We start from the raw sequence: 23,703 nt of genomic DNA, 5'->3' as shown, positions 1-23,703 counted from the left end.
ATTTATTTTTCGTTGTGAAAATTCAGTGTATTTGTAATTTAAGTTTCAAGTGTAGCAGTGGTTTGTATTTTTGGTTTTACACTTAGAAAATTGTGAATCAATTACTTGGTTTTAACTTTGAAGGAAATCTAACATTGTTGAACCAATGATTGATTTCATGCATTCAACCGATGGGAATATTGAACAATATAAGATTCGTTTTGCAGAATTATCGCATAAAGAGGAAGTTGACCTTGATAAGGCACTTGTTTCAATTACAGATTACTAATTGTTCCTATCCCACTTGTACATGACAATAGGATGTTGTGTGTGCATTCCAATGTTGAGGATGACTGTGAAAAGCAATTATAACAGGATGCCACAAATCTAGTTCCAAAACATATTGTCGAACCAATGATTGATTCCATGCTTGCAGTTGATAGGTGTTAAAGAGTATAGGCATAGATTTTTTGTAGGATTTTCTCATAAAGAGAGAGTTAAGCTTGATAACACGCTTGTTCCAATTTCTAAAGAATTCTCTCAAATGAAGAAGTTGACATTCTTGAGGCCAATGCTTCAATTGCCAGAATTTGAAATGCATGGGAAAGATACCCATGTTTACAAGTTGATCAAGGACTTGCATGGGTTATTCCATGTACCATGAGCCTGGTATTTCATGATTGATGGTATTTATGCAATGTTATATTTGGGTTCTTGATATATTTGAACCACTTGTCTTAGTCTTATATCTATTCTAAACAACTCAATGTCTAGTGTATGAAAATTTGGGCTCGTGAAGTTGACTTGAAGAATGATGGCATTTGGTAGTTGTTGTTGGTCCAGGTTTATGTTCCTTCAAATTCATTGGTGGTCAATGTTCTTTAGATGTTCAAAATGGGGTGACAATATCCTAGACTATCGCAAAGCCTTTGGAGATTACTAGACCGCAAGAGATTACATCTTCAAAATGAAATTTTACGTGAGGTAAGACTAATGTCAATGAAAACATTAGCTTTGCGTTGCTGGAAAAGTGTTTCACCAAACTAGGGATGTGCTCCATGTGACATTGTGTGCATGATGACACCCTTCCCATTTGCTCTATCCTAAGACTATTTCAATTGATTGATATTTGGAGAACTTATTATAGGTGGATGTTTCTCCTGGAGATATGAGTTGTAGGAAGCAAACATTTGATGGAGGTAGTTATATTAAGTGGCATACCATCTCCTACATGGGGCACATATTGAATAGGATGGGGCCTTTGCATAGGCTCTATAGTATTGACCTTGGTAGCCTATCTTAGACAGTGTGCATGTAATGTCCTCTTCCAAATAATTGGCCAAGGAAGATGTAGCATATCCAACCCCATAGGCTATAGTTGATGATAAAGGGGGAAACCCATTATCCAATGTGTTTGGGGCAACATTAGGTAAATATGGGGCCGTTGGGGCAAAATGCTAGAATCCAGCTTATCTTATAACGCCTCACACTAAAATAAGGCGAAGAGACCGTAAGGAGTCTATAAATAACAAAGAGGAGAAATCATTTTAGGCATCATGGTTGAATTGGATATTTCTATTTTTTGTGAGCTAAGGTAAATATGGGGTTGTTGGGGCAAAATGCTAGAATTGGGGGCTTATCTTGTAACCCCTCACACTAATATAAGGAGAAGACACTATAAGGAGTCTATAAATAACAAAGAGGAGAATCATTTTAAGCATCATGGTTGAATTAGATATTTCTATTTTTTGTGAGCTAAGGTAAATATGGAGTCGTTGGGGCAATGCTAGAATTGGGGGCTTATCTTGTAACCCCTAAGACTAAAATAAGGATAAAAGACCGTAAGGAGTCTATAAATAACAAAGAGGAGAAATCATTTTAGGCATCATGGTTGAATTGGATATTTCTATTTTTTGTGAGCTAAGGCTTTGAGGGTTTTAAGACCCCTTCTCTCTAACTGATTTCGGTGGTGAAAGATTCCATCCTAGTCAACCTTCTCTTCATCATTTGTTTGGCTAGTTCATCCAAGGAGCAATCTTTTGTTTGGTCATTTTTGGCAAGTAAGAGAAGAATTTCATGTGAATTTGGTGGAGAAAAGACTCGTGGAAATCTTGCATCCAAAGAATACTTTCTCAGGCAAGACATCAAAGTTCCAAGCTCGCATTAGGGAAGCAAGGGTCTCTAGGGCTTACTTGTGGTTAACATTAATTCTAGAGGATTGTTGAACAGTGAATTAGTGCAAAGGACATAATTGAGGTTGTTTAAGGACAACGGGAAGCTATGAATCCCTGAGATAGGGAGCCGCATTTCCTGAAACAACGAAGATACCTCAGCGTACTCAAAATTTGACCAGTTTGTGTACATCACAAGGGAGGACTTGGGTGGCAGGTTACAGTAGCAAAGTATGAAGCAACCCAAAAGCACTAATTTGGCAACAAAGTATTGACAGATATGTGCAAGACGACAAACAACTAGTTAGGGCATCACTAGTCCTTAGTAGGCGAAGATAAAGTTGATAAACAAATCAGTTTGTAAGTTGTTCAAAGTAATTAGAGGATTGTTACTATTATTGTTACAAGAGTAGATATTTTATATTTGGTAGACAGCCATTATTGGATACTCAGTACTAGGATAGTAGCCTTAATGGCGAATTGATAAATTGATATACTACAAAGTTTACTAATGTCTGCATCATTGTGTACTCTATTTTATCTTTGCTTAAAGTTGAAATAACACTGTGAAAATTGGTAATGTTTGTCTTATGACCTTCACAACCCTAAAGCTAAAAATTCCCTAGGGACATCATAGTGCAGCCTTGTGATGAGGACCACTTGACATGTAGGGGCTTAGATTAGAAAGAAATCCACTTGGGAGTGAAGCCCAACCACATAGTAACACGTGTAGTCTCTTGGTAGAATGCTCCACTTATGGACCTACTCTAATGACCTAGAATAGGTTATTGTGGAACCAGTCCACTTTTCTATCATTGTCCTCCCTCACCTATCTTATATAAATGGAGAAGAAAGCCTTTATTATAGCTCATTATTGTATGTACTTGTAACATTTATGTACTTATTGCAATCAGTGGCTTGTGTGATACAAAAGTTGGAACACTTAACGTTTGTAGGAAGTAAAACCTAAAGAAATTTTGTGTCACTAGGATTTGTTTCGATGTCTTAATGCTAGCTCGACCTAATCTTTGTGAGATGAAACCTTAGAGGCATATTTGTAGTGCCTGAAGGTGAGTGGATTTTGTGCACTTGATGAATCTCTTTGACAACTTCTAGAATGGAGGTGGAAGATCGAAGGATTGTTGTTAGCTTCTTGTGGAAGCTTTAGCTTGCTTAGGGGGTTCCTTACTAGGTGTTTCTACTGCTAGTTAAGGTTTGTTGTCGATGGTGGATAACCTAACTAGTGTTGGGAAAGAAATGGGATTGTCCTTGCTTGGATGACTTGAAGCGACTTGTATCAACTTGGGACGCACTAATGTATTCAGCTTTATCGTAATTTGTGTATAATATGAAGTGTACTAATGTTGTCCTAAATGTTGAACAATGTAGCTGGAATAGAAACTTCATGCACAAGTCATGGTTCAAGACATTCATCTGAAAGATGGTCACTAATTCCATCTTTTAATTTCACTTGAAAGTTAAAAAATAATAGAAGTGAATGCATGATTAAATCCTAATCTATATCTATAAAATTTGTGACTTTGACTAGAATTTAATCTTATCCGTATGTCTCAAGATTGAGATAGGTGAGAATTAGGATGGAGGGGATGAGTTACTTCTCCCAAAGCAAAAAGAGGAAATTATAGGAGAGGTAAATCTCATATGAGATGACAGAAAGAGTGGGGGAAGGGTGAGTGCATCCTAAGAAAGGAAAGTCAATTGTTGAAGAGACCAACATGATAACAATAGGCCACTCAAACTACAACATTGTTGTAGGCATTTCTTCTTTATGCAAAGGTTGTACAGCTTCAAATCTGATTGTACGCTATCTTGTTGAAATGTTCTTAAGGGTGAGAGGGTAAAAGAGTGATTTGTTGTTCAAGAAAGGAAAAAAATAAAGTAGTCAAAAAAAATTTCAGATTTCACCATCATCATTGCAGCCTCTAGTCTTCAGTTGTAATCCAAATTCTGCAACTTTGTGGGCCATCATGTAAAAATTATTCGATTATGTTGATAAAGCCATGTATTACACCTAGGTAAGTCTGTGATTTTTACCAAATAGTTTCACTATAGGGAGTTTTTTACCCTCCACCACTTATTCATGTTTTTAACCCTTATAATTGGTAGAGTTTTTCTCCTATTTGATGCCCCAAAGGTAGGGTGGGGCTCAATGGTAAGGTCTTATGTGAATCCTAGTGTATCGGGTCAATGTAAATTATCATACTAGATCCTCTGTCAAGTGTCGCAGAATTTAGTTGAGACTAGAGGTCATATTTTTATTGTCAAAATTCCCCTTCTGTTTGGGATGTCTATGTAATATTTGATGCAAAAAAGTGTTGTCTATATCGGAGTTCTAGGGATACGAGTATTTAATTTTACACCTCAACTTCTAAACTTTCTATTTAGACACACTTTGAGTGTGGAAAAATATATCTAACCCCTTCTAGAATCATTGTTATTATTTTGTGGAAAAAAAAGGCAAAATAATTAGTCAAAAAAGAATATAAAAATGAAAGAAAATAATAAAAATTCCAAGTGGAAAAATAATAAAAAAGGGATCAAATTCAAAATGAAAAAAAGTTTCATTTCCAAGGCAGAAAAGATCCACAAAAATATTTATTACGCTAGAAGGAAGAGAGTTTCTCAAGGGAAATCAAAATTTTTGGTCCAGGTCATTATTTTGAATGAGGGAATTCCAAGAAAATTATTTTTGAAGATTTTCCAATGGTCCAAAACCACCAGAAATCAAAGATTGGTCCATCTAGCGCATCAATCAAGGAGGTCAAAATTTTTTAGATATTTGTGCAGCAATAATCAAGGGTTCGAATAATTTTCGATAGGATCAAGCCACGAATCAAGACAACTAGTCATTTTTCCCACCTTGAGGTTCTCGTGCTATCATTTTTTCTATATAAGGAAGCTCTAAGCTCCTCAACATGATGTAATAATCTTGAGCTCATGGTCAAGCAAAGCTCTACTACTTTGTAATATTTTTTTCTGGGCAATAAAATAAAAGTCTTTGTGGCAAAATTATGGTGTTTTTCTTCAGTGATATGGTATAATCTCTCTGATCTCTGGTGTTTAATGCTCTACAAGTGCTGCACATTGTTATTTCCATTAGCTCTTGAAGATTCAATGGTGTATAGTTACCTTGCATCATTGTTTAGATTTGGAGAAACACATTAGGTAGAGCAGAGCTATTGGTTTTTGGTTACACCATTAGACTCCTCTATCATTGTGTTATCCAAATCTCTGTGGATCTAACAATTATCTATCAAGTGTGCAGAAATATTTTTGTTGATCAGATATTGGATACTTGGGGACATTCTTGGTTGAATTAACCAACTACCCAAGCATAGAAGTCGAAGAACCCATATTAGGCCACTTGAAGAGTTATCATTCAAATAAGAAAAGGGGTTTTAATTACCATTCATTCTAGATCTAATTTAAAATCTTTTCAAAATATTTTCAAAATTATTTTAGAGCTTTGATGAATAGATGTGCTACTTAAAGAGCTTGTATTATTAAATTTTTGAATAGATCTTCTGTATATATTTCCCTCAAATTATATATATTGTTGGGTTTTCTTGGGGCATCGATTTGTGCTTAGATCTATTTGTATATATTGTTTACAAGTTTGATCTCATCAAGGTTTTAAACAATATCAAATTCACAAGCTAACATTAGCCTCCTAACATAGACAGCTAGGGCTTTGGAGGTCAATGAATTATTTTAAGGATCGTCTAGCCTTTTCTGGAAGGCTGCAAGGGTTTTGAGGACGTCTTTGACCTCGACACTAAATTTCTCAAGGGATTTCACCTCTAAAATTTTTTTGCAAAAAAAAAAAATTAGGGTTTTGCTTGGGGTTCTGGTTATCTATTTGCTTTGGATCTCATTTTTGGCTAGTCGCTAGCCTTGAAGGGTTATTCTTGGCATCAAGTGTTGAAAATGCAACTAGTATCAGTCTTCATAATTGTTGTCTAGCTCATGACATGATGTAATTCATATGTATTTGCAAAAGGAAGAAAAAGAAAAATTAGCGTAAAAGAAAAGAAAAATTATTTTTATAAAGCATGGGTTTCATGCTCAATTTATTATATTTCTAGGTCAAAGCACCCATTGTGTGTTTCTAGGGTTTGTGTCATGAGTCATTGTCCTTGTCATCATGCAATGATCCCTTATTGGGCATTTTGTATTAAAGAAGAAAAAAATTGTATATGTAATTTGGTCAAATATGGCTCCTCCAACAAGTAGGATTGCCCTCTATTCAAGTAAACCCCATAAAGGGAATTCGTCCACACAAAAAGATTATTTATAAGCAGTGCATTCAACCTATTTAAGTATTATACCAACACAAACTCGATCATCTCATGTAAAGTTTCAAGCGAAAATATATAAATAAGCCAAAGGTGCAGAACAGGCTTAAGGTACACAACTGCGCTAAAGGTGCACAACAAGTTGATGGTACAAAATAGGTCGACGGTACAGAACTGAGCTGAAGGTGCAAAACTAAGTCGAAGGTGCAAAACTAAGCCAAAGGTGCAGAAAAGGCCAAAGGTACAGAACTGAGGGAACATGCCGAAGTTACAAAACTAAGGGAACAGGCTGAAGGTGCAAAACAAGCCGAAGTTACAAAACTGAAGGAACAAGCCCAAGGGGCAGAACAGGTCGAGCGTGCGAAAATGAGGTAACAAACCAAAAGTGTAGAACAGGTCGAAGGTGCAGAACTATTTTCTTGGGAGGCTAACTTGGTGGTTGGAGGATGTCTTTGTCAATGGGCCTTGGTTGTCTCATTTGATTTGAAGAGGAGATTTTTTCGGTTTTCTCCTACAACAATTGTTTTTCCCTGGCTGAAAGCCTGCATCCTATCTCCTTGTTTTGATCTTTATGCATTTATGTTTTGATAGTTGCTTGATGATAAGAAAATAAAAGAAGACATAGAAGAAGTTAATAAGATTGCAAATAAATCACAAGTAATTATCAAGATAAGAAAATATTTTTGCCTTTCTGATTTTATAACATCAAGAAGGGTTTGGGTATCATTTTTGTGGCTCATTAATTTTTTTAGGCTCTTTCTTGTAGGCCACGGGTATTCTAGGTCTCTTTTCCCTTGGTCGCAAGCCTCTAGGGCTTTATTTCTTGGGCCATTGAATTGTATTTGCTAACCCTTACCTTTGCAGGGGCTTCAACAAAAAGTTTGAGGGTTTCTCCACACATTTTTGGCATAAAATCGATTTCTTGAGGCTTGACATCATTTGCAAAAAATTAAGGAATCTGTGTATCATTTTTCCAAGGCTGCTGACTCTTTTCCTTAACCTGATCTTAAGAGAATCATTATAAAAAAATTTAGTAAAATTTAAATAAAATATTTTCAATAATTTTTGGGTTGGTCATAAGGTTTTGGAGGCCTTCCTCCTCAGGGCGTGGAATCTCTTGTATGACCTTTTGTTGAAGGTTGAGTGCCCTGGAGGGTTGGATTAGCATTGCTTGAAGTGTTTTGAGTTATAATTTATAGTTGATCTGATTCATCTTTGCATCTTGAGGAGGTTGGGTCTTGAAGTTCTCTTTCATCATTGTAACCCTCTTTGAGATTGAAGAGTCCTTTCCTTTGTCAAAAGGACTCCTTCTCTTGCAATATATAATACAATGTTCCACCAAGGTTCTGGGACGAGGGATAGAGGGGGCGCGGAAGCGGCCTATGCAAAAGCTCCCTACCATTTTTTAGGAAACGTGGGGGAGCATCAGGGTCTTAAAAATTTATAAATATAAAATATAATTTATTAATTGAGTCCACTATGACAATTTGGTTTGAATTGAAAAGCTGCAAAGCATGATCATTGATATGAATATCATTTGACAGATCCAAATTTATAATATCATATAAAATAATAAATTTAAAATTCTAATTCAGCTTGGTCAAATTCTAATTTAGATTTTGGTCAGACAGAGGGAGAGCTTCAGCTTGATAAGGTAGCCACTGAATTCTATGAAAAGGTAAATGAACAGATCAGGAACACTGCATTGGCAGTAGAAGGAGCAACTACAATGGGTTGTCCAGCTGTATTGGATCCAACAGCTAGAAAGTTTGTTATATTATATATAATATAGACAGTACACCATATGTTGAAAGAAGAGTTTTAGTTCCAAGAGAGATGAGAAGATCACATGAAAGAGTTTCTGAAAGTTTACTATCAAATGACATTGACTGCAAGATGACCATCTGCGAACCAACTTGGGTGACCAACGATGGCATGGATAATTTGTCTACCTTATTAGAGCAATGCCATGCAGTTCAAACTTCAAACTAGCAGTGTATTTCAGGGGTGAAAATAATTTTCAGACCTGAGAATTCAAACTGAGCAACTGTGCTCTGTGTAAATTTTGTAACTGTATAAATTCATATATAACGACAGTTCCTGAGATTTCTTGTTGCCCATAGTATTTTGTCATGCTTGCAGTAAACGCATGTTAGTCTATAGTCCACCCAATTATTTCCCACATGACATAGGTGTTGCTTCCATAGTTTGTATGTCAAATGTCATGCAAATTAAAAACACAAACTGAATGTCTCATATTCTTTGCCTGTCACTCCAGTTATCTCCCCACTGTAATTGAGCCATCACTTGAGAAAAAAAGGAGAAGTTTTAAAAGGGAAAATTCATGTACGTGCTATATGGTCCAGCAAATTTCCATGATACTGACCCTCTAAAATAACGCTTGTTGAAACCAAAAGACAACACAAGACGTTATCCCCATACAGAACATGAGTAGCTTTGTACCACTTTAGGTCTATTAAATCATAAACTATAAGCAAGGCCATTTTTTTGGGAGCGTGGGAAACGTCCCCTCAGGGAAGGGAAATGTTTCCCTGGCAAGTCCCCCCGAGTTTCCTCCATTTTAGGAGCGTGGGGAAACGTCCCCTACTCGTCCCCAAGTCCCTGGAGCGTGGAGGAGCGAGGAAACTAGACCCCTAGGGGGGGGGGAGGGGGAGGCGAGTCCCCGTGAAACACTGATATAATAAAATCTCTTTGTTGGGGGAGCTTGGGATGTTTATCCCATGGTATCCAGCCTCCTTATTTAAGAGGGAGGCCTTCTTCTCTTTTTCCTTTCTCTTAGATCTAGATTACTAACTTGTTTCTCTTGCATTTGGAATTGTTCTCGTGTTTGGTTTCATTTGCAAGTTGAAGATATTAAGTAGTCTCTTTCTAATTTTGTTAGCAATCTCGTTTGCCAGACTCAAATATGCTTTCATTGTAAAACTTTACTTGTTTCCATTGTCTAACATAACTAAATTCATCTTAAGAAGTGTTTATTATTGAAGGCATTTGTGATATTATTTCATTGAGTAAAATTTAATTTGCTTCATTGATCATTACTGTAAGCTAATCTTGTTCTCACACGTGAATTTTAATTATAAGTGAATTGGCTCTTTCTTGCATTGAAGTGTTATTGTCATTGAACCTCATTGGGACATTTGCACTTGCAACCTAGATCTAGTTTGCATTCCTAAAATTTACCTCCAAGCATAAGCTTGGTTAATAGAAAGCTATGAAATTGGATTCGCTCTAACAGGACCATGTGTATGAATCCGTTGAATATGATACAATTTGACCTAAATCGTGTCCGGATTTTGTGACATGCCGTGTCTGATTGGGACACGATCGAATCTAAATCGTGTCCCAATCGGACACATCGTGTCCTGATTTCCGAACATGAATCTAGCAAAATGGGACCCGCGCCTTTCATTTGCATCATTTTTGTCATTTCTTTTGCAATAGGAGAGTTGTGGGTTTGTTGTGAGGAGTTTGGAGCAAGGAGCAAAGGGTGTGGAGCGTTTTCAAGGAGATTCAAGCAACAGGTAAGTGAATTTCCTCTCTATTTTTTTGCATTTGTATTACAACAGTTTGTATATGCATTTCTTTTACAAATTTATGATTGTTTTGTTTATTTTTTTACAGTATTCATGGCTCAATCAAGCGCAGCAGGTAAGGAGCAAAGAAAGGGGAAAAATGTCCCCATTGGAGATGCCCCTCCTCCCCCAATTTCATTAGTCTGCTGCAAGTATTCCCTCTATTGCAAGTGATGTTGAGGGAAGACTTCCTCCTAAAGGTAACATTGAGAAATATCCCTTGTGGAAATATGTCACAAAAGAGGATGGGCCAAGGAGCAAGGTGAAGGGAGGCAATGTGAATTGGAGATGCAACTTTTGCCACAGTACTTTCACAAGCACATATTACCATGTAAAAGGCCATTTGTTGGCTTTTCCAGGTTGTGCAATTGGAGCTGGTACACAAGTTCTTTTACTAAATAGCAAAGAAATGGAAAGAGAGTCCACTGTTGGTATGGCAAATGTGATTGCAAAATCAAAAAAAACCAAGAATGATAATCCCCTTCCATTTTTGAGGAAAGACAGCTACAACTTCCCATTTGAGAGTTCTAGTGGGGGAAAAGCAGCAAAAAGAAAGGCAATTTCACTTGGTCCAATGGACAAGATTTTTCAAAAAGGGAAACGAGAAGAGCTTGATCTCACCATTGCCCTTTTCTTCTATCAAAGCTTCATATCCTTTAATGTTGCAAGCTCACCTCTATTTATTGAGATGTGTTGAGCTCTAACTCACGGGGCCCCATCATGGTATGTGCCTCCTGGTTCAGAGAAGCTTAAAACCACATTGTTGACGAAGGAAAAAAAGAGGTGTAAAAAATCCTTGAGCCTATTAAAGCATCATGGCCAACATCTGGGGTTAGCATTGTTTCTGATGGATAGACAGATCCAACACGGCACCCACTCATCAACTTCATGGTGTCTTCCCTGAATAGTCCAGTTTTCTTGAAAGCAGTGGATACACTTGGAGAATACAAGGATGCACAATATATGGGTGAGTTGTTTGTTAAAGTTATTGAAGATGTAGGTGTTGATTCATGTGTGCAAATCATTACAGATAATGCACTTGTTTGCAAGGCTATTGGAATGGTTGTGGAAGCTAAATATCCACAAGTGTTTTGGACACCTTGCATTGTCCATTCATTGAACTTGGCACTTAAATCCATTACTTATGATGTGCTTTGGATTGGTAACCTTATTGAGGATGCACGACATATCCGTAACTTTGTACAAAACCATACAAATGCCCTCACTATCTACAAGGAGTGCAGCAATCTATCATTGTTGAAGATTGTGGATACACGGTTTGCCCTTCATTCATCATGTTGAAGAGGTTGAGGGAAGTCAAGACCGCTCTTGGGGCCATGGTTATTTCAAAGTTTTGGTCTTTTTGGAGAAACAGATCAAGTAGCCTCTAAAAGAGTGAAGGACACAGTGCTAGATGATGCTTGGTGGGAGAGGGTAGATCTAATTATTCAAATCATGGACCCTATCATTTCTTTGCTTTGATTTGCAGATACAAACAAACCCATCCTAGGGAAGGTTTAAGAGCGATGGGATTCCATGATTGAGTCCGTGAGGAGCATTATTCTACAGAGTGAGTGCCCCGAGTATGAGACATCACCATAGGCCTTCTATGGTACTCTGAGGGTTGCACCTCTAAAATTACACCTGGTGGGATTAGAATTTTGCCCACATTGAAATGTACATTTTGGGCAACAACAGGCCATAAATCTTGAGCGGGCATAATGTTTAAGAACATGTGTTTCCCCTTGAGGAGTCATGTGTTCAAATCCAGAGGGGAGTAGAGTATGTACACCTCTGTATATTTTAGCAATTGTTGTGCAGAGGGTGGTCTCATACACAAGTTTGGTGTCTGGTTTGCCCATGACCTTATTATCATTTGAGGTGGTTTTATTGACCATACAGTGGTAGGCTCAAGCAGGCTGTAAATGTGACCCTAGAAGTTTTGACCAAAGAAATGAAAATCTGATTAGAAGGAGAAATCCCTGTGCATGTGTTTTATTTCCTACGCTGTTAATTTGTCAGCTATTGTGTGATTGATGCCATGTTCAGAAAAATAAAAAGGTTTTCTACTGTTGAATAAATTATGTTTTTTAGTTACTTAATGAGAACATTACGAGATCCGTCACCTAGACTATAAAAAATTACACTAAATTTATGCTGCAGATCTGTAAAATCACACTTTGGTTTCCCATTATTTTTAGTAGCTTCAGGCTACTTTTAGTACATTGATTTGTTAGAACAATCGAGCTGAAATGTTGTGTGTTTTTACATGCATATGATGAAACAATAAGTCAGATTTAGCATTTTTGAGTTACTTAATGAGAACATTAGGAGAGCCGTCACCTAGGCTATAGAAATTTACACTAAATTTATGATGCAGATCTGTAAAATCACACTCTGGTTTCCCATTATTTTTAGTAAGCTTCAGGCTACTTTTAGTACATTGGTTTGTTAGAACAATCGAGCTGAAATGTTGTGTGTTTTGACATGCATATGATGAAACTATAATTCAGATTTAGCGATGTATATGACATTATAAAAGTACTTTTCAGATCTGTGTGCTGGTTGAGAGTGTGCCCTAAGTACTGTCGTAATCATCTCTCCTTCAAGTACAGTTTCTTTGATTATATTCTTGAGCTTACATAGTGTAAACATCAGGCACAATTTCTACAGTTAAATTATGTTATCAAGTTATTTCGTGAGGGAAGAACATCAGGACAGCAGTCACCTAGGCTGAAAGATTTACACTAAATTTATGTTGCAGATCTGTAGAATCAGACTTTGGTTTCTCATTATTAACAGTAGTTTCAAGGTAGTTCTAGTACACTGATTTGTTGGAACAATCCAGCTGAAATATTGTGTGTTTTTACATGTGTGCGATGAAACTATAAATCAGATTTAGCAATGTAAATCTGACATTATAAAGTAATTTTCAGATGTGTGCTGGTTGAGATTGTGCCCTAAGAACCGTCATATTCATCTCTCCTTTTTTTTGTCTATCTTCTTGAGCTTGCGTATTGAAAAGATTGGACATAATTGAAGTACTTGTTGCTGTAATCAATATTTCAGATTCAGCCATAAGGCTGAAATTTATATGAAACAATTCCGGAGAACACTCAAGTAAATGAGGTGGAATTTCACAAGTGTTTTACAGTGCAAATTTTCAAAATTTCCAACAAAACTCTCACTAAAGCTAGACACTCCCTCATCTACTATAGAAACCTATGAGAAAACAACACCTCATCAAGGTCATATTCTGGGATGTAGAGGTAATTATCCCCATTACAAAGCTATTTAAATTTTAAACATAAAATCATCTTAGAAGACATCTAGTCTGCTCGTCTTAGTCTGACTTTTATAATTTATGGCAATTCTACTTAATAAATAACAGCAACTGATGTTATTTATTTGTTGTGAATTAGCATACATCTTTATGGTGATATTATGATATAGAAACAAATATTAGACCGTAAGAGTTATATAGCAACAAATTCTAGCTTCCTGTAGCAATGGGCAAAAAAATCTTGAATATAATCCCCTCCTTTCTCGGAGGTGAGAACAAACCTATTAATGTCCCCACCTTTTAGACCAGCAAATGACACAATTGAGTTGCAGAAAACTGACAACTTATTGTTAGCTTTTGGAGTAAATCCAAAAATGTTTACACCGTGATTAGGGGTGCTTCACATGATGAGGAGTGCATAGTGTGTTTATAACCCTTGGTTGTATTGTAGCAGACATACATATTGGAGATTGCCTACTTATGCATTGGTATACCTTGACATGATACTTATGTGGCACACTTCCTTAGAGGTTGAAGACCCATGTTGGTATGATGCCATTCTTCAAGTGGACATGGACAACTTGGTTGATTGCTTGGGAGGATGACATACTTGGAAGAGCATTGAGTAATTTTGAGGAGAGTGTTGGGCCCTAGGTAGAATGGGGACAACTGGTTGCTAGCATGGAGGCTTATACTTGACATGAGGAAGACTGGGTTGAGGAGTGATCATGTAGGTGAGGTGGAACCAAAGATAAACATGTCTTAGAAGGGAGTGTTGGAGCAGTGGAGATTTTTGTAGCATTGAACACATTTCAGGAGCACACAAGTTGGCACCCTCGCTAGTTGGACATGCAAGTTTTGGAATTCCATATATGTCACTTGGAGTTGAAGTGCTCCACATGCGGGCATATCTACTGTTTAGTTAGGTTGCTTGTTGTGTACTTGATCAACTTCACGATTGCTGGCCTCACTAGCCTTTCATCTAAGGAAGGAGAGAGTGCATTTTCAACAATTCACTATTTTTCACTAACTTAATCACATGCTTGTGTTACAGATGTTAGACCTAGAGGTAACTAGTCTCCTTGTACACTTTCTTCTTTGCATTTACTATCTTCTGTCTTGAACACTAGGGTTCTTGATGGGACTCGACAAAAGACTAGGGTTAGGTTTCTGCCCAAAGAAGATGAGGGAAACTAAGGTTTGGGGGAAACCTTTGAGTAGCAAAGGGAGCACTTGATCTTGTAGTTCTTGTGAGAGAAAAGAACTAGGGTGTTGTGGCATTTAGAAAACCAACTACCATTTAGAGCGCTAGATGTCGACAAAAAAGAGGGACCTTGTACACTTCTCTAATGCAAGTATAGGTACCAAGTGCTCCACATGTGGGCCTATGCAAGTTAGGTTGTTTAATGTGGACTTAATACATTTTATATTGCTGGCCTCCCTCACCTTTCATATAAGGAAGGAAGGAAAGAGTATTTTCATAAATTCACTCTCGTTCACTCGTGTAATCACATGCTTGTGAAAGAGATAAGAGAGCTACAGCATTCTAATCTCCTTATCCACTTTTTCATATTTATTCTCTTTTGTCTTGAATTCTAGGGTTCTTGAGGAGATTTGGGAGAAGACTAGGATTATCCCATAAAAAGGCATGGGAAATTAAGGTTTTGGAGAAACCCTGGAGGAGCAAAGGGAGCACTTGATCTTGTAGTTCTTGTGAAAGAAGAATAATAGGATTTTATGGCATCTGGAAACACTAGTACTATTTAGAGTGATTGATGTGGAGAATGTAGAGGAAAACTAACTTTTACACTTTCGTGATGCATTATAGGTGGCAAGGAGGACTTTTCAATGTGTATGCTAGCTTGTTGAGAATCTTTGCTGCAGCAATCAGCTTTGGTTGGGAGTGCTAGGAGGAAATTGTGGTTAGGGTTTTCTTATGGTTGACTTGTTCCAACATGTATTGCATTGTTGATATGTATTGTTATCTATATATATGAAGTGAAGTGTTGGAGCAATGGAGACTAAATATCGAAATTGTGCATCAAGCTTCAACAAGTCATCACGATTCACAATAGAATCACTGAAGGATTAATCAAAGAATGATTGCATTTTATTATCTTCATGCACACAAAGTCATTGACCTAACAATACTCCATTGCTATAAATCACATAAGAGAATCTTCACTATTGTTTGTGCAATTTACAAAAATATTGCAGATGCAGGAATAATCAACGATGTCCCGCGAATGTCTAATTAGTTTCAAATTTCAAAATCAATCCATCATAACATTAAAATAAATGAATAGTTGATATTGAAGGACTGAATACATATATATTCATCTAAAGCATACCTGAGAATACAATTTTGTACGTTGATCTTTCCCACCAACATAATAAATACAAGATAATGTAGGAAGCCAATTATGTAACTCACTCTGTAAACAATTACAGGTTTACATTAGAAACAAGACCATTTAATATGAAAATGAATTTGCAAAAACAAAATGCACAAAGGTATTACCTTCCAGTTAACCATGACAGCATTTGGCACAATTATGAGATGAGGACCATAATTTCCCTTGAACTCCATAAGATAAGCTATCAAGGCCATTACCTGCATTCAGATATCAACTATCCGAAATTATTTAAGCATTCAAACTGTAAAAGATAATGAAATCAAGGTGATCACCATCTGTACAAATGTCGAACTGGAACAATAAGATCTATCCGAAAGTGGTTGAAAGAAAAAGAATTCACAACGACAAACTTATGTATCATCTAAGATGTGTGTTGACTCTGCATGAGAGCATTAAAAGGAGACAGCATTGAATGAATGCTGTTAAAATACTAACTAAATCTGTTTCTACTATTCAAAATCGATTCATTTGCAGTTAAGATAAACCACCTAATTAGCACATGCAAACCATACTCGTCAAAATTTTGCCGTACATGTGCTTCATTATGCTGAAACTTGTATTAGTATTTTAAGTTAGTGCAAATGACAAAAGACAAAAAAACTTAGAAATATGCAAGAAAAAGGAGGAAACCAGAACAACTAAAAGAGTCAATCATAGTAAGGTCAAAGAAAAAGAAGGAAAAAGAAAACTGAATATTCAATATCAAGCCTTTTAGATTACTGGATCTTAGCAAGTGAATGAGACACTCAGGGCCAGCAATAGTATCTCAGAAGTAGTGGAAGACTATAGTACAAGGATTTGGAGACAAGGGATGGATAGGCTGGGGTTAATATTTTCGTTGGATTGTGGAATGTTCAAGTAATTCTCTTCAAATGACACACATCTTAGAGATGGGAGGTGGGTTAGGAGCTGCAACGTGCAGGAAACCCCCACCCTCTGTCGTTCTGCCTGATACAGATGCTTTGTAATTTCCTGTGCCCCACTGCCAACTGACCATTTAGTGAATCTGAGGAAATGTTAATGGTAATACACTCACATTTAAAAATAAAAATAAAAAAGAGATTGCATATGAATAATTTCAAAGATTCTTGACAACATAGTAATCTGATCAATAAAAATGAGCTTTGCCTCTGTGGGTGCATTCAGACCTTTTGAGAGCTTCACTGGCTCACTGTATTTGGGTCTGGGGGCAAAGCCAAAGCGATTTTTAGAGCCTAGATAAGATTCCAGAATAGGCCAAGCTTATCAATGGTCATAGATATTGCCGGCAGAGGTGTTTAAACTCACTGGCATTGGCTTTGTGGTCCCTCTTGCAGAGATTGGAACATACAACAGCAAAGACAAAATTAACCTACTAGGCCACAAGGAAGTGGTGGCCTCTTACTAAGATTCACATTGCCTCCAGAATGCTTGCCTTCACACACCTACTGCACTTTTATTGGGTAGCTTATAAAACTAAATATTTAAAGCTATTTGAAATATTCAGGTCATTCATATGGGCTCACTAAATCAGAAGGAATTTCACAGAGAAATATGGCAGCCTTTGCAAAAAGAATGCCTGGTGCAATTGACAGCCACAGCCAATTTACAGCCCTTTCAGACAGATAACTTCCAAATAAATCATTCAAATATTTAAGAAAATGAATGCAAGAAAATCCTAACAATAAGCAATATTGAAACCAGCTTAACATTGGTAAAACTACCTGGGAAAAAAAAAATCTCGGTTGACTTTGAGATATGTACCACAGAGTTCCATTAACCTCACACTGTACTAACTAATGCCATGCAATGTCAAACTCCAGTTAGTATCAGGAGAGGAAACTCAAGTATCAGGTAAACTATTTTAACTCTGAAGCTTAGGTTAAATAATACAGCATTCACATATCAATGTATAGTTAATCCATAGCAGACCAAATGCCTCTGTTTTGGAATTGGCTGTCTAATGATAAAGAGTGTATTTACAATTTCTTGTCCACAGATACTCCAGATTCCAGAATGATGACCAGTGACCACTGATGACAACGCCAGACTCCAGAGTACTAATATTTTGATTAAGTTTGTAGGTCAAAAGAGTAAGTATATCCAAGGGTGGCACCCTCTGAAATAAAGACAAACTTGTAGCATGTTATCAGTTTTATCTAACAGAACAGCCCACAAAATAGTTATTATAACAAATCATTGTTTTACTAACTAGCCGGTTACTGTCTAAACAGGCCAGTTCAGGCCAGATTAAGAAAAAGCAATCCAATTCCACACATAAAGTGAACCAGGACTAGTTGGTGCAGGTTTGGACAAGAACCAGCAAACCCTAATCCAACACCATATAGTGATGCCCCTACACCCTCTATGTCCCTATGGCAAGTCAAGAGAATTCTTATGTTTTGATTTTATATTTAACTTTTGCCATTAAATTTTTAAAATCAAAGATTACCTTGGATTTTTAACATTTAAAGCTAGAAGTGGACCCCTACTTCAGGAAGCTTTGTAATGGTCTAACTCCTAGGACGTCACACATAGAAAGTAGAAATATACATGTTTTACCAGTTTCAGCAGACTAAACAATTTTTTAGCATTTCAGCACCATATGAAATAAAAAAGTGCAACCTTGGTTTTCTACATCCCAGGAGTTGGGGATTGTAGCACGATATACACTGTAAGTGATTGCTTTGTGATGTTGAGTATCCTGGCCTAGGGAATGATTTTGAGGTTATGACATACCAATTTCTTTAGTATGATTTTCTTTGGATTTTAAACGGCTTTTAAAGCCTCAATGTTTATGTATTGTGGTTCAGAAGTGTATCACACGATGTCATTTTGCTCTATTTACCCTTACATGCTATATAGTATATGCATGCGCAAACTCTGCATGTTTACTGCTAACGGTTTGGATTTACAAGCATGTACAAGAACATATAATATTTTTATCAGATTTTTAAATATTTCATGTATTTTTATATGACTCATTTTTCCTGCTTTTTCCTACTTCTCAGTCCAGTCCAGTTCAAGATTTTGGTTTTTCCATGCCAATCTCGTCCAGATTCTCGTAACCTTGACCCCAAGAGAGTGGTGGAGAAGAAAGCCTGGATAGTTCAGTGATTTAACTAAAGACTCCCCCTCTCAGATATTTTATCTATTAAAGCATTTCTCTGAGCTCCCTATGAAATTCAAAATGACCAATTAGTATCTCCTCGCTGCACCTAAAACCTCCCCAGTTATTCTGCTCCCATATAACTGACCACCTTGCCCTATATTGAGTTCTAATTATTAGCAGTGCAACGGAATTGGAAGCACCAGATAACTACCTTAAATTCTAGATTTCACTTACCTTATTTAGATATCAAAATGTAGGTGTCTCAGAGGCTACTTGTCACATCGGTGACCCACAGGTGACCAAATGGATCTTAGAACCATAATCAGTGCATTTCCATGTTCTCATCATGAGAAGATTACTTGTCATATCAGTAGACCAAAGGTGACTAAATATATAAAACCATAATCAGTGCATTTTCTTGTTCTTCTCATGAAATTTTGCGCATAAATGACAAATGAGCACAAATTCCATAAGAGTATAGGTATAGAGACTCTAAACTAAAATCATGGTTATAGTTCAAGGTAGACAATCTCCATAATAGGTGAGAATAGAATAAGTCAAATTTGTTGCAGTGGCATTTGTTTTAAAGAGTGTCACTAAAAAGATTATTTCCCCAAAATGGTGGTAAAATCATATGAAGATAGGGTGCCCAGTAATACTGTCGCTTGGATATTTTACCTATTAGAGTCCTAACCTCCAAATTATCCACTGTTTAATGAGCCACCTTATCCGAAGCAGTTCAATTGGGCATCACAGACAAGTCAGACATTGACGAATTTATGAGGATGTCAAACATTGCAGAACCAGCAAAGGTACTAGAGGTAACTAACTCCCAGTTATCTCAAGTTGCACAAGTCTAGTGGAAAGGTTCAAGTTGTGCGTCATAGAGTTGTCCATGGTAAGTCCTTCAACTCTACCTTCATAGTTCATATCCCCAAAGCATCTGACTCTAATCTCTTCAAGCTAATCTCTATGAAATATCGTTTATAGACCATGTCAAAGAATATTGTCAGGAGAGTTGTACCAATTATGTTCAAGGGCATTTCAAAGTAAGAAATTTGATTTCCTCTCAAGGAGACAAATCCTTGATGCAAATAGATCCACAAAAGATGTCCTCCATTAAATCAAAGTGGAAAATGTTCAATCTTTCTCTATGAAATTGAGCATTTCTAAATCTTATGAAAAAATAAATAGGTTGCATGGCACAGAAAAACTCAGCTATTCAGCAAATTCATATTTTATTATTATTAAACAGAAAGAATATGATACAATTGGTGCGAGGCCCCTGGCTTTATACTGCGTTGGGTGCCTCTTCGTGAATGGGCATGATCTTTGATCATGCCCTTTGCCTAATAAACTAAGTCACAGGACACGTCCTCCAGGGTCCCGTGTCCCGTATTTTACGTACTGGACACGAAAACGGCCCTAATACGTGTCGAATACAATTTTAACGTGTCCTGAAAAATTTAATACATATTCTCCGGTTTTCGTCGTGTCCTGAATTTAGAAAACGCGTATTTCATTGGTAGAAAACGTGGCCCTAACGTATTTCGACAGGTTGAATACGTACCCCGCAAAAAATGTAATTTAAAGCCTACGCGATGGATTTTTCCCGGTTATTTTTGTCCTGCTGTCGTCTGGAGCTGTCGTGTGGAGCAGGCTGTTTGAAATTAGCATTGAATTTGGAGTCTGGAGCAGATTGTGGTGCGGCTGGTGCCCGTGCCGATTGCTGTGCAGCGTTCAAGACCGGCCCGTAAACCAGTAAACCGGAACCCCTAAACCCGTGTTTTATCTGTGCATTTCTTTTTTTTTGTCAAACGAATGGTATATTACAAATTACAATTGATATTTTAGAGCAGAGACAATCCCGCACACGCGGGAGAGCATTTGGATTCGGCTCTCAATCAGAACTTCTTTCTTCAGGCTAGAATAAAGAACGATGACAAAAGGGATATCAACCGCATTTGCAACATAGCCATAGCATTCATAAACAATTGGTATTTTTCTCCATTCAGCGGAGATCCCAGCAAGTGTAACCCCAAACAAACAATGTAAGACACACTGATTTCAATCACATTTTGCTATTTGATTTTTGGACATCACTGTTGCCACAAATATACAAGGGTACCAATATTAAAAGGGGGACAAAGTATTGAGTTGTCTATAGAAATGTAAGAAGGCAGCATTGAGTAACTTACAGGAGTGTAAGAAGGCAGTCAGAACTATGATAGTAGAAGGCATTGACATTAGCACAATTAAGGACTAAAGCCTATCTACATTCATAAGTAAACTTTGCAGTGTATACAATTAATGTGTACAGTGATGACAAATGAACTGTGACTATTGAAAGTGAACGATATATGATAGAAGTTTTTGACTTGACAAACAGTTCTCCATTGAGTGGCAGTGAAATTTGACCATACAATGAACCTTGACAGTTCTAGCAGTTTACCCATATGATACTGAATAGTTATTGTTGGCAATAAGATACATCATACGACCTTTGTGTGTTTAGACTATAACTCTTGCTTAGATTGTATGACCATCCGAATTATACTTCAAGACCAGGTGCACTTGCTCAGGCAATGCCAAATATTTGAAACGACATCATGTGATATACATAGCACTGTGATATGCGAAGAAACTGAGATCAAAACCTATGGTGACACTGTATGATAAGAATTCAAGGCATACCTATTTGAGTTTTGTAGCACACAAAGTCTGAGTTTTGAGGTACACACGTATTCGAGTTTTGGAACACACATATCCAAAGTTATGAAAACACCTACATCTGAAATTCTTGAACGAGATTTTGAGGAATTGTTCGTGCAAAGATCCCGTGGCATTATTTTTGTACTATGCTGAAATAATGAACAAAGTTTAAGCTTTTGTTGAGGACAAATATTTGGCTTTTATGGGCAGTCTTGTGGACAATGCCAAGTCTGCATCAAAGCTCTATTTACACATTTGAAGCACTCCATATTACATCCAAGTCGAAGAATGACTATTGAAGGATGAAATTAGAAGTTACAATTGATCTCTGCTAGCACTCATAAAGATCAAAAGACCAAGAACATTCATGATATCTAAGTAACCAAAGTATTGTAGCTGACATCTATTATTGTTCAAGTTCGGAGGTTCTGTGGCACTTCTATGAGGTCTATCTGAAACTTTATAAGGCAACTCGATTCATTTGGAGACCATCCATTTTTGACATCCAAAAAGATCATCATCTTTGTAATCAATACAAAATTGTTGACAGTAATCCTTGACATGATAGTGATGTCTGTAACTGTAATGTGACAGTGATAGATTATTGTGACCTTTGACAGTGCATAATTATTGCGGTTTGTGACAAACAGTAAGAAACAACAAGACTGCATGTTATCAACAGCTCCATCTCTGGGGAAATTTGAATTGTTTTGCTCAATTTGTATGCAGTGTGCACATATTGAATCATATAACAGTTCTGAGTTAACTTTATAAGTTTATAAATTATAAATTATAAGTTTATAAATTATAAATTATAATTGTTTAACTTTAATTGTTTTTTTTGTAGGTGAAGGTGTGTAGACTTTATAACAGTGAGAAGATTAATGACTCAATCATCCAAGGCAGCCGGCAGAGGTCAAAGGAAGGGTGGTGCTTTTCGTGATCCCCCCCCCCTCCAAGTGTTTCTGTTCCACCATCTCTTGGTCATAGTGCCCCAAGTGCTTCAAGTGAAGCTGTAGGTGCTTCTCAGCCAACATTGACATATGATGTTGTTGCAGCAAGACAACAAGCACAGCTAAAAAAATACCCTCTCTGGAATTATGTAACCAAGAAGCAAGTGCCAAAGGCTGATCCGGGAGGGAATGTGCTTTGGTCTTGTAATTTCTGCAAGGGTGAATTTAAGAGCACTTACTTTCGAGTTAAGGGCCATCTGTTGGGCCTTCCTTGTGGAATTGGAGCATGCAAAAAGATAAGTCCTAGAGAAAAAATGGATTTGGAAAGGGAGGATGCAGCTGGCTCTGGGAATGTGGTGGCAGCAAGCAGGAAAACTAGTAAAAATGAAGATCCTCTTCCATTCTTGAGGAATGCTAATAGTAGTAGATTTGGGAGAAAAGAAATTCAGCCAACAAAAAAGAGGGCAGCCCAAACTTATGGTGCTCCAATGGACAAGATTTTTCGGCGTGAGCAGCGAGATGAGGTTGATCTTACATTGGCATTCTTTTTCTATCTCAACTTCATTTCTTTTAATGTTGCACGGTCTCCTTTGTTTATTGAGGCTTGTCGAGCTCCAGTTGATAGGGCTCTAATTGGGTATGTGCCTCCAAGTTCAGAGAAACTTAGAACCACATTGTTGGTTAAGGCAAGGAAGGAGGTGGATAAAATTCTACAACCTAATAAATCATCATGGATCTCATCTGGTGTCAGTATTGTTTCTGATGGATGGACAGATACAGCACGCCATCCTCTCATCAATTTCATCTTATATTCTCAAAATGGACCGGTTTTCTTGAAAGCAGTTGATGCTCTTGGACAATACAAGGATGCACAATATATGGGTGAGCTGCTTATTAAAGTTATTGAAGAAGTAGGCATTGAAAGTTGTGTGCAAATCATCACAGATAATGCCGCTGTTTGCAAAGCAGCTGGCTTGATTGTGGAAACTAAATATCCACAAATGTTTTGGACACCATGCATTGTTCACTCTTTGAATTTAGCACTCAAATCTATTGCTTCAGATGTGACACGGATTGGCAATCTTATTGAGGATGCACGCCATATCCGAAATTTTGTGCAAAACCATACCAATGCCCTCACAATATATAAAGAGTACACACATCTATCATTGTTGAAGATTGCAGATA

At 37.1% G+C, this 23,703-nt stretch overlaps 1 protein-coding gene across 1 annotated transcript in view; it reads right to left on the bottom strand.

The window, feature by feature from the left end:
• The window catches only part of BRM (transcription regulatory protein SNF2), a 153,287-nt gene that overhangs the window by 88,968 nt on the left and 40,616 nt on the right, over nt 1-23,703 (bottom strand). The window contains exons 7-8 of the mRNA XM_089441065.1: nt 15,864-15,956; nt 15,694-15,777 (exon numbers count right to left, since the gene is read on the bottom strand). Of these exons, the coding sequence (XP_089297191.1) occupies nt 15,694-15,777; nt 15,864-15,956 (177 nt within the window). The remainder of the gene's footprint in view (nt 1-15,693; nt 15,778-15,863; nt 15,957-23,703) is intronic.

Source organism: Pinus tabuliformis, chromosome 9, assembly GCF_031772625.1.
Source record: "Pinus tabuliformis cultivar Carrire ecotype Pingquan chromosome 9, CPIR1, whole genome shotgun sequence".
In the NCBI taxonomy this organism is placed as follows: Eukaryota; Viridiplantae; Streptophyta; class Pinopsida; order Pinales; family Pinaceae; genus Pinus; species Pinus tabuliformis.
The sequence above is the reverse complement of the archived record's forward strand: the minus strand, read 5'-3'. Positions and strand labels throughout refer to the sequence as shown.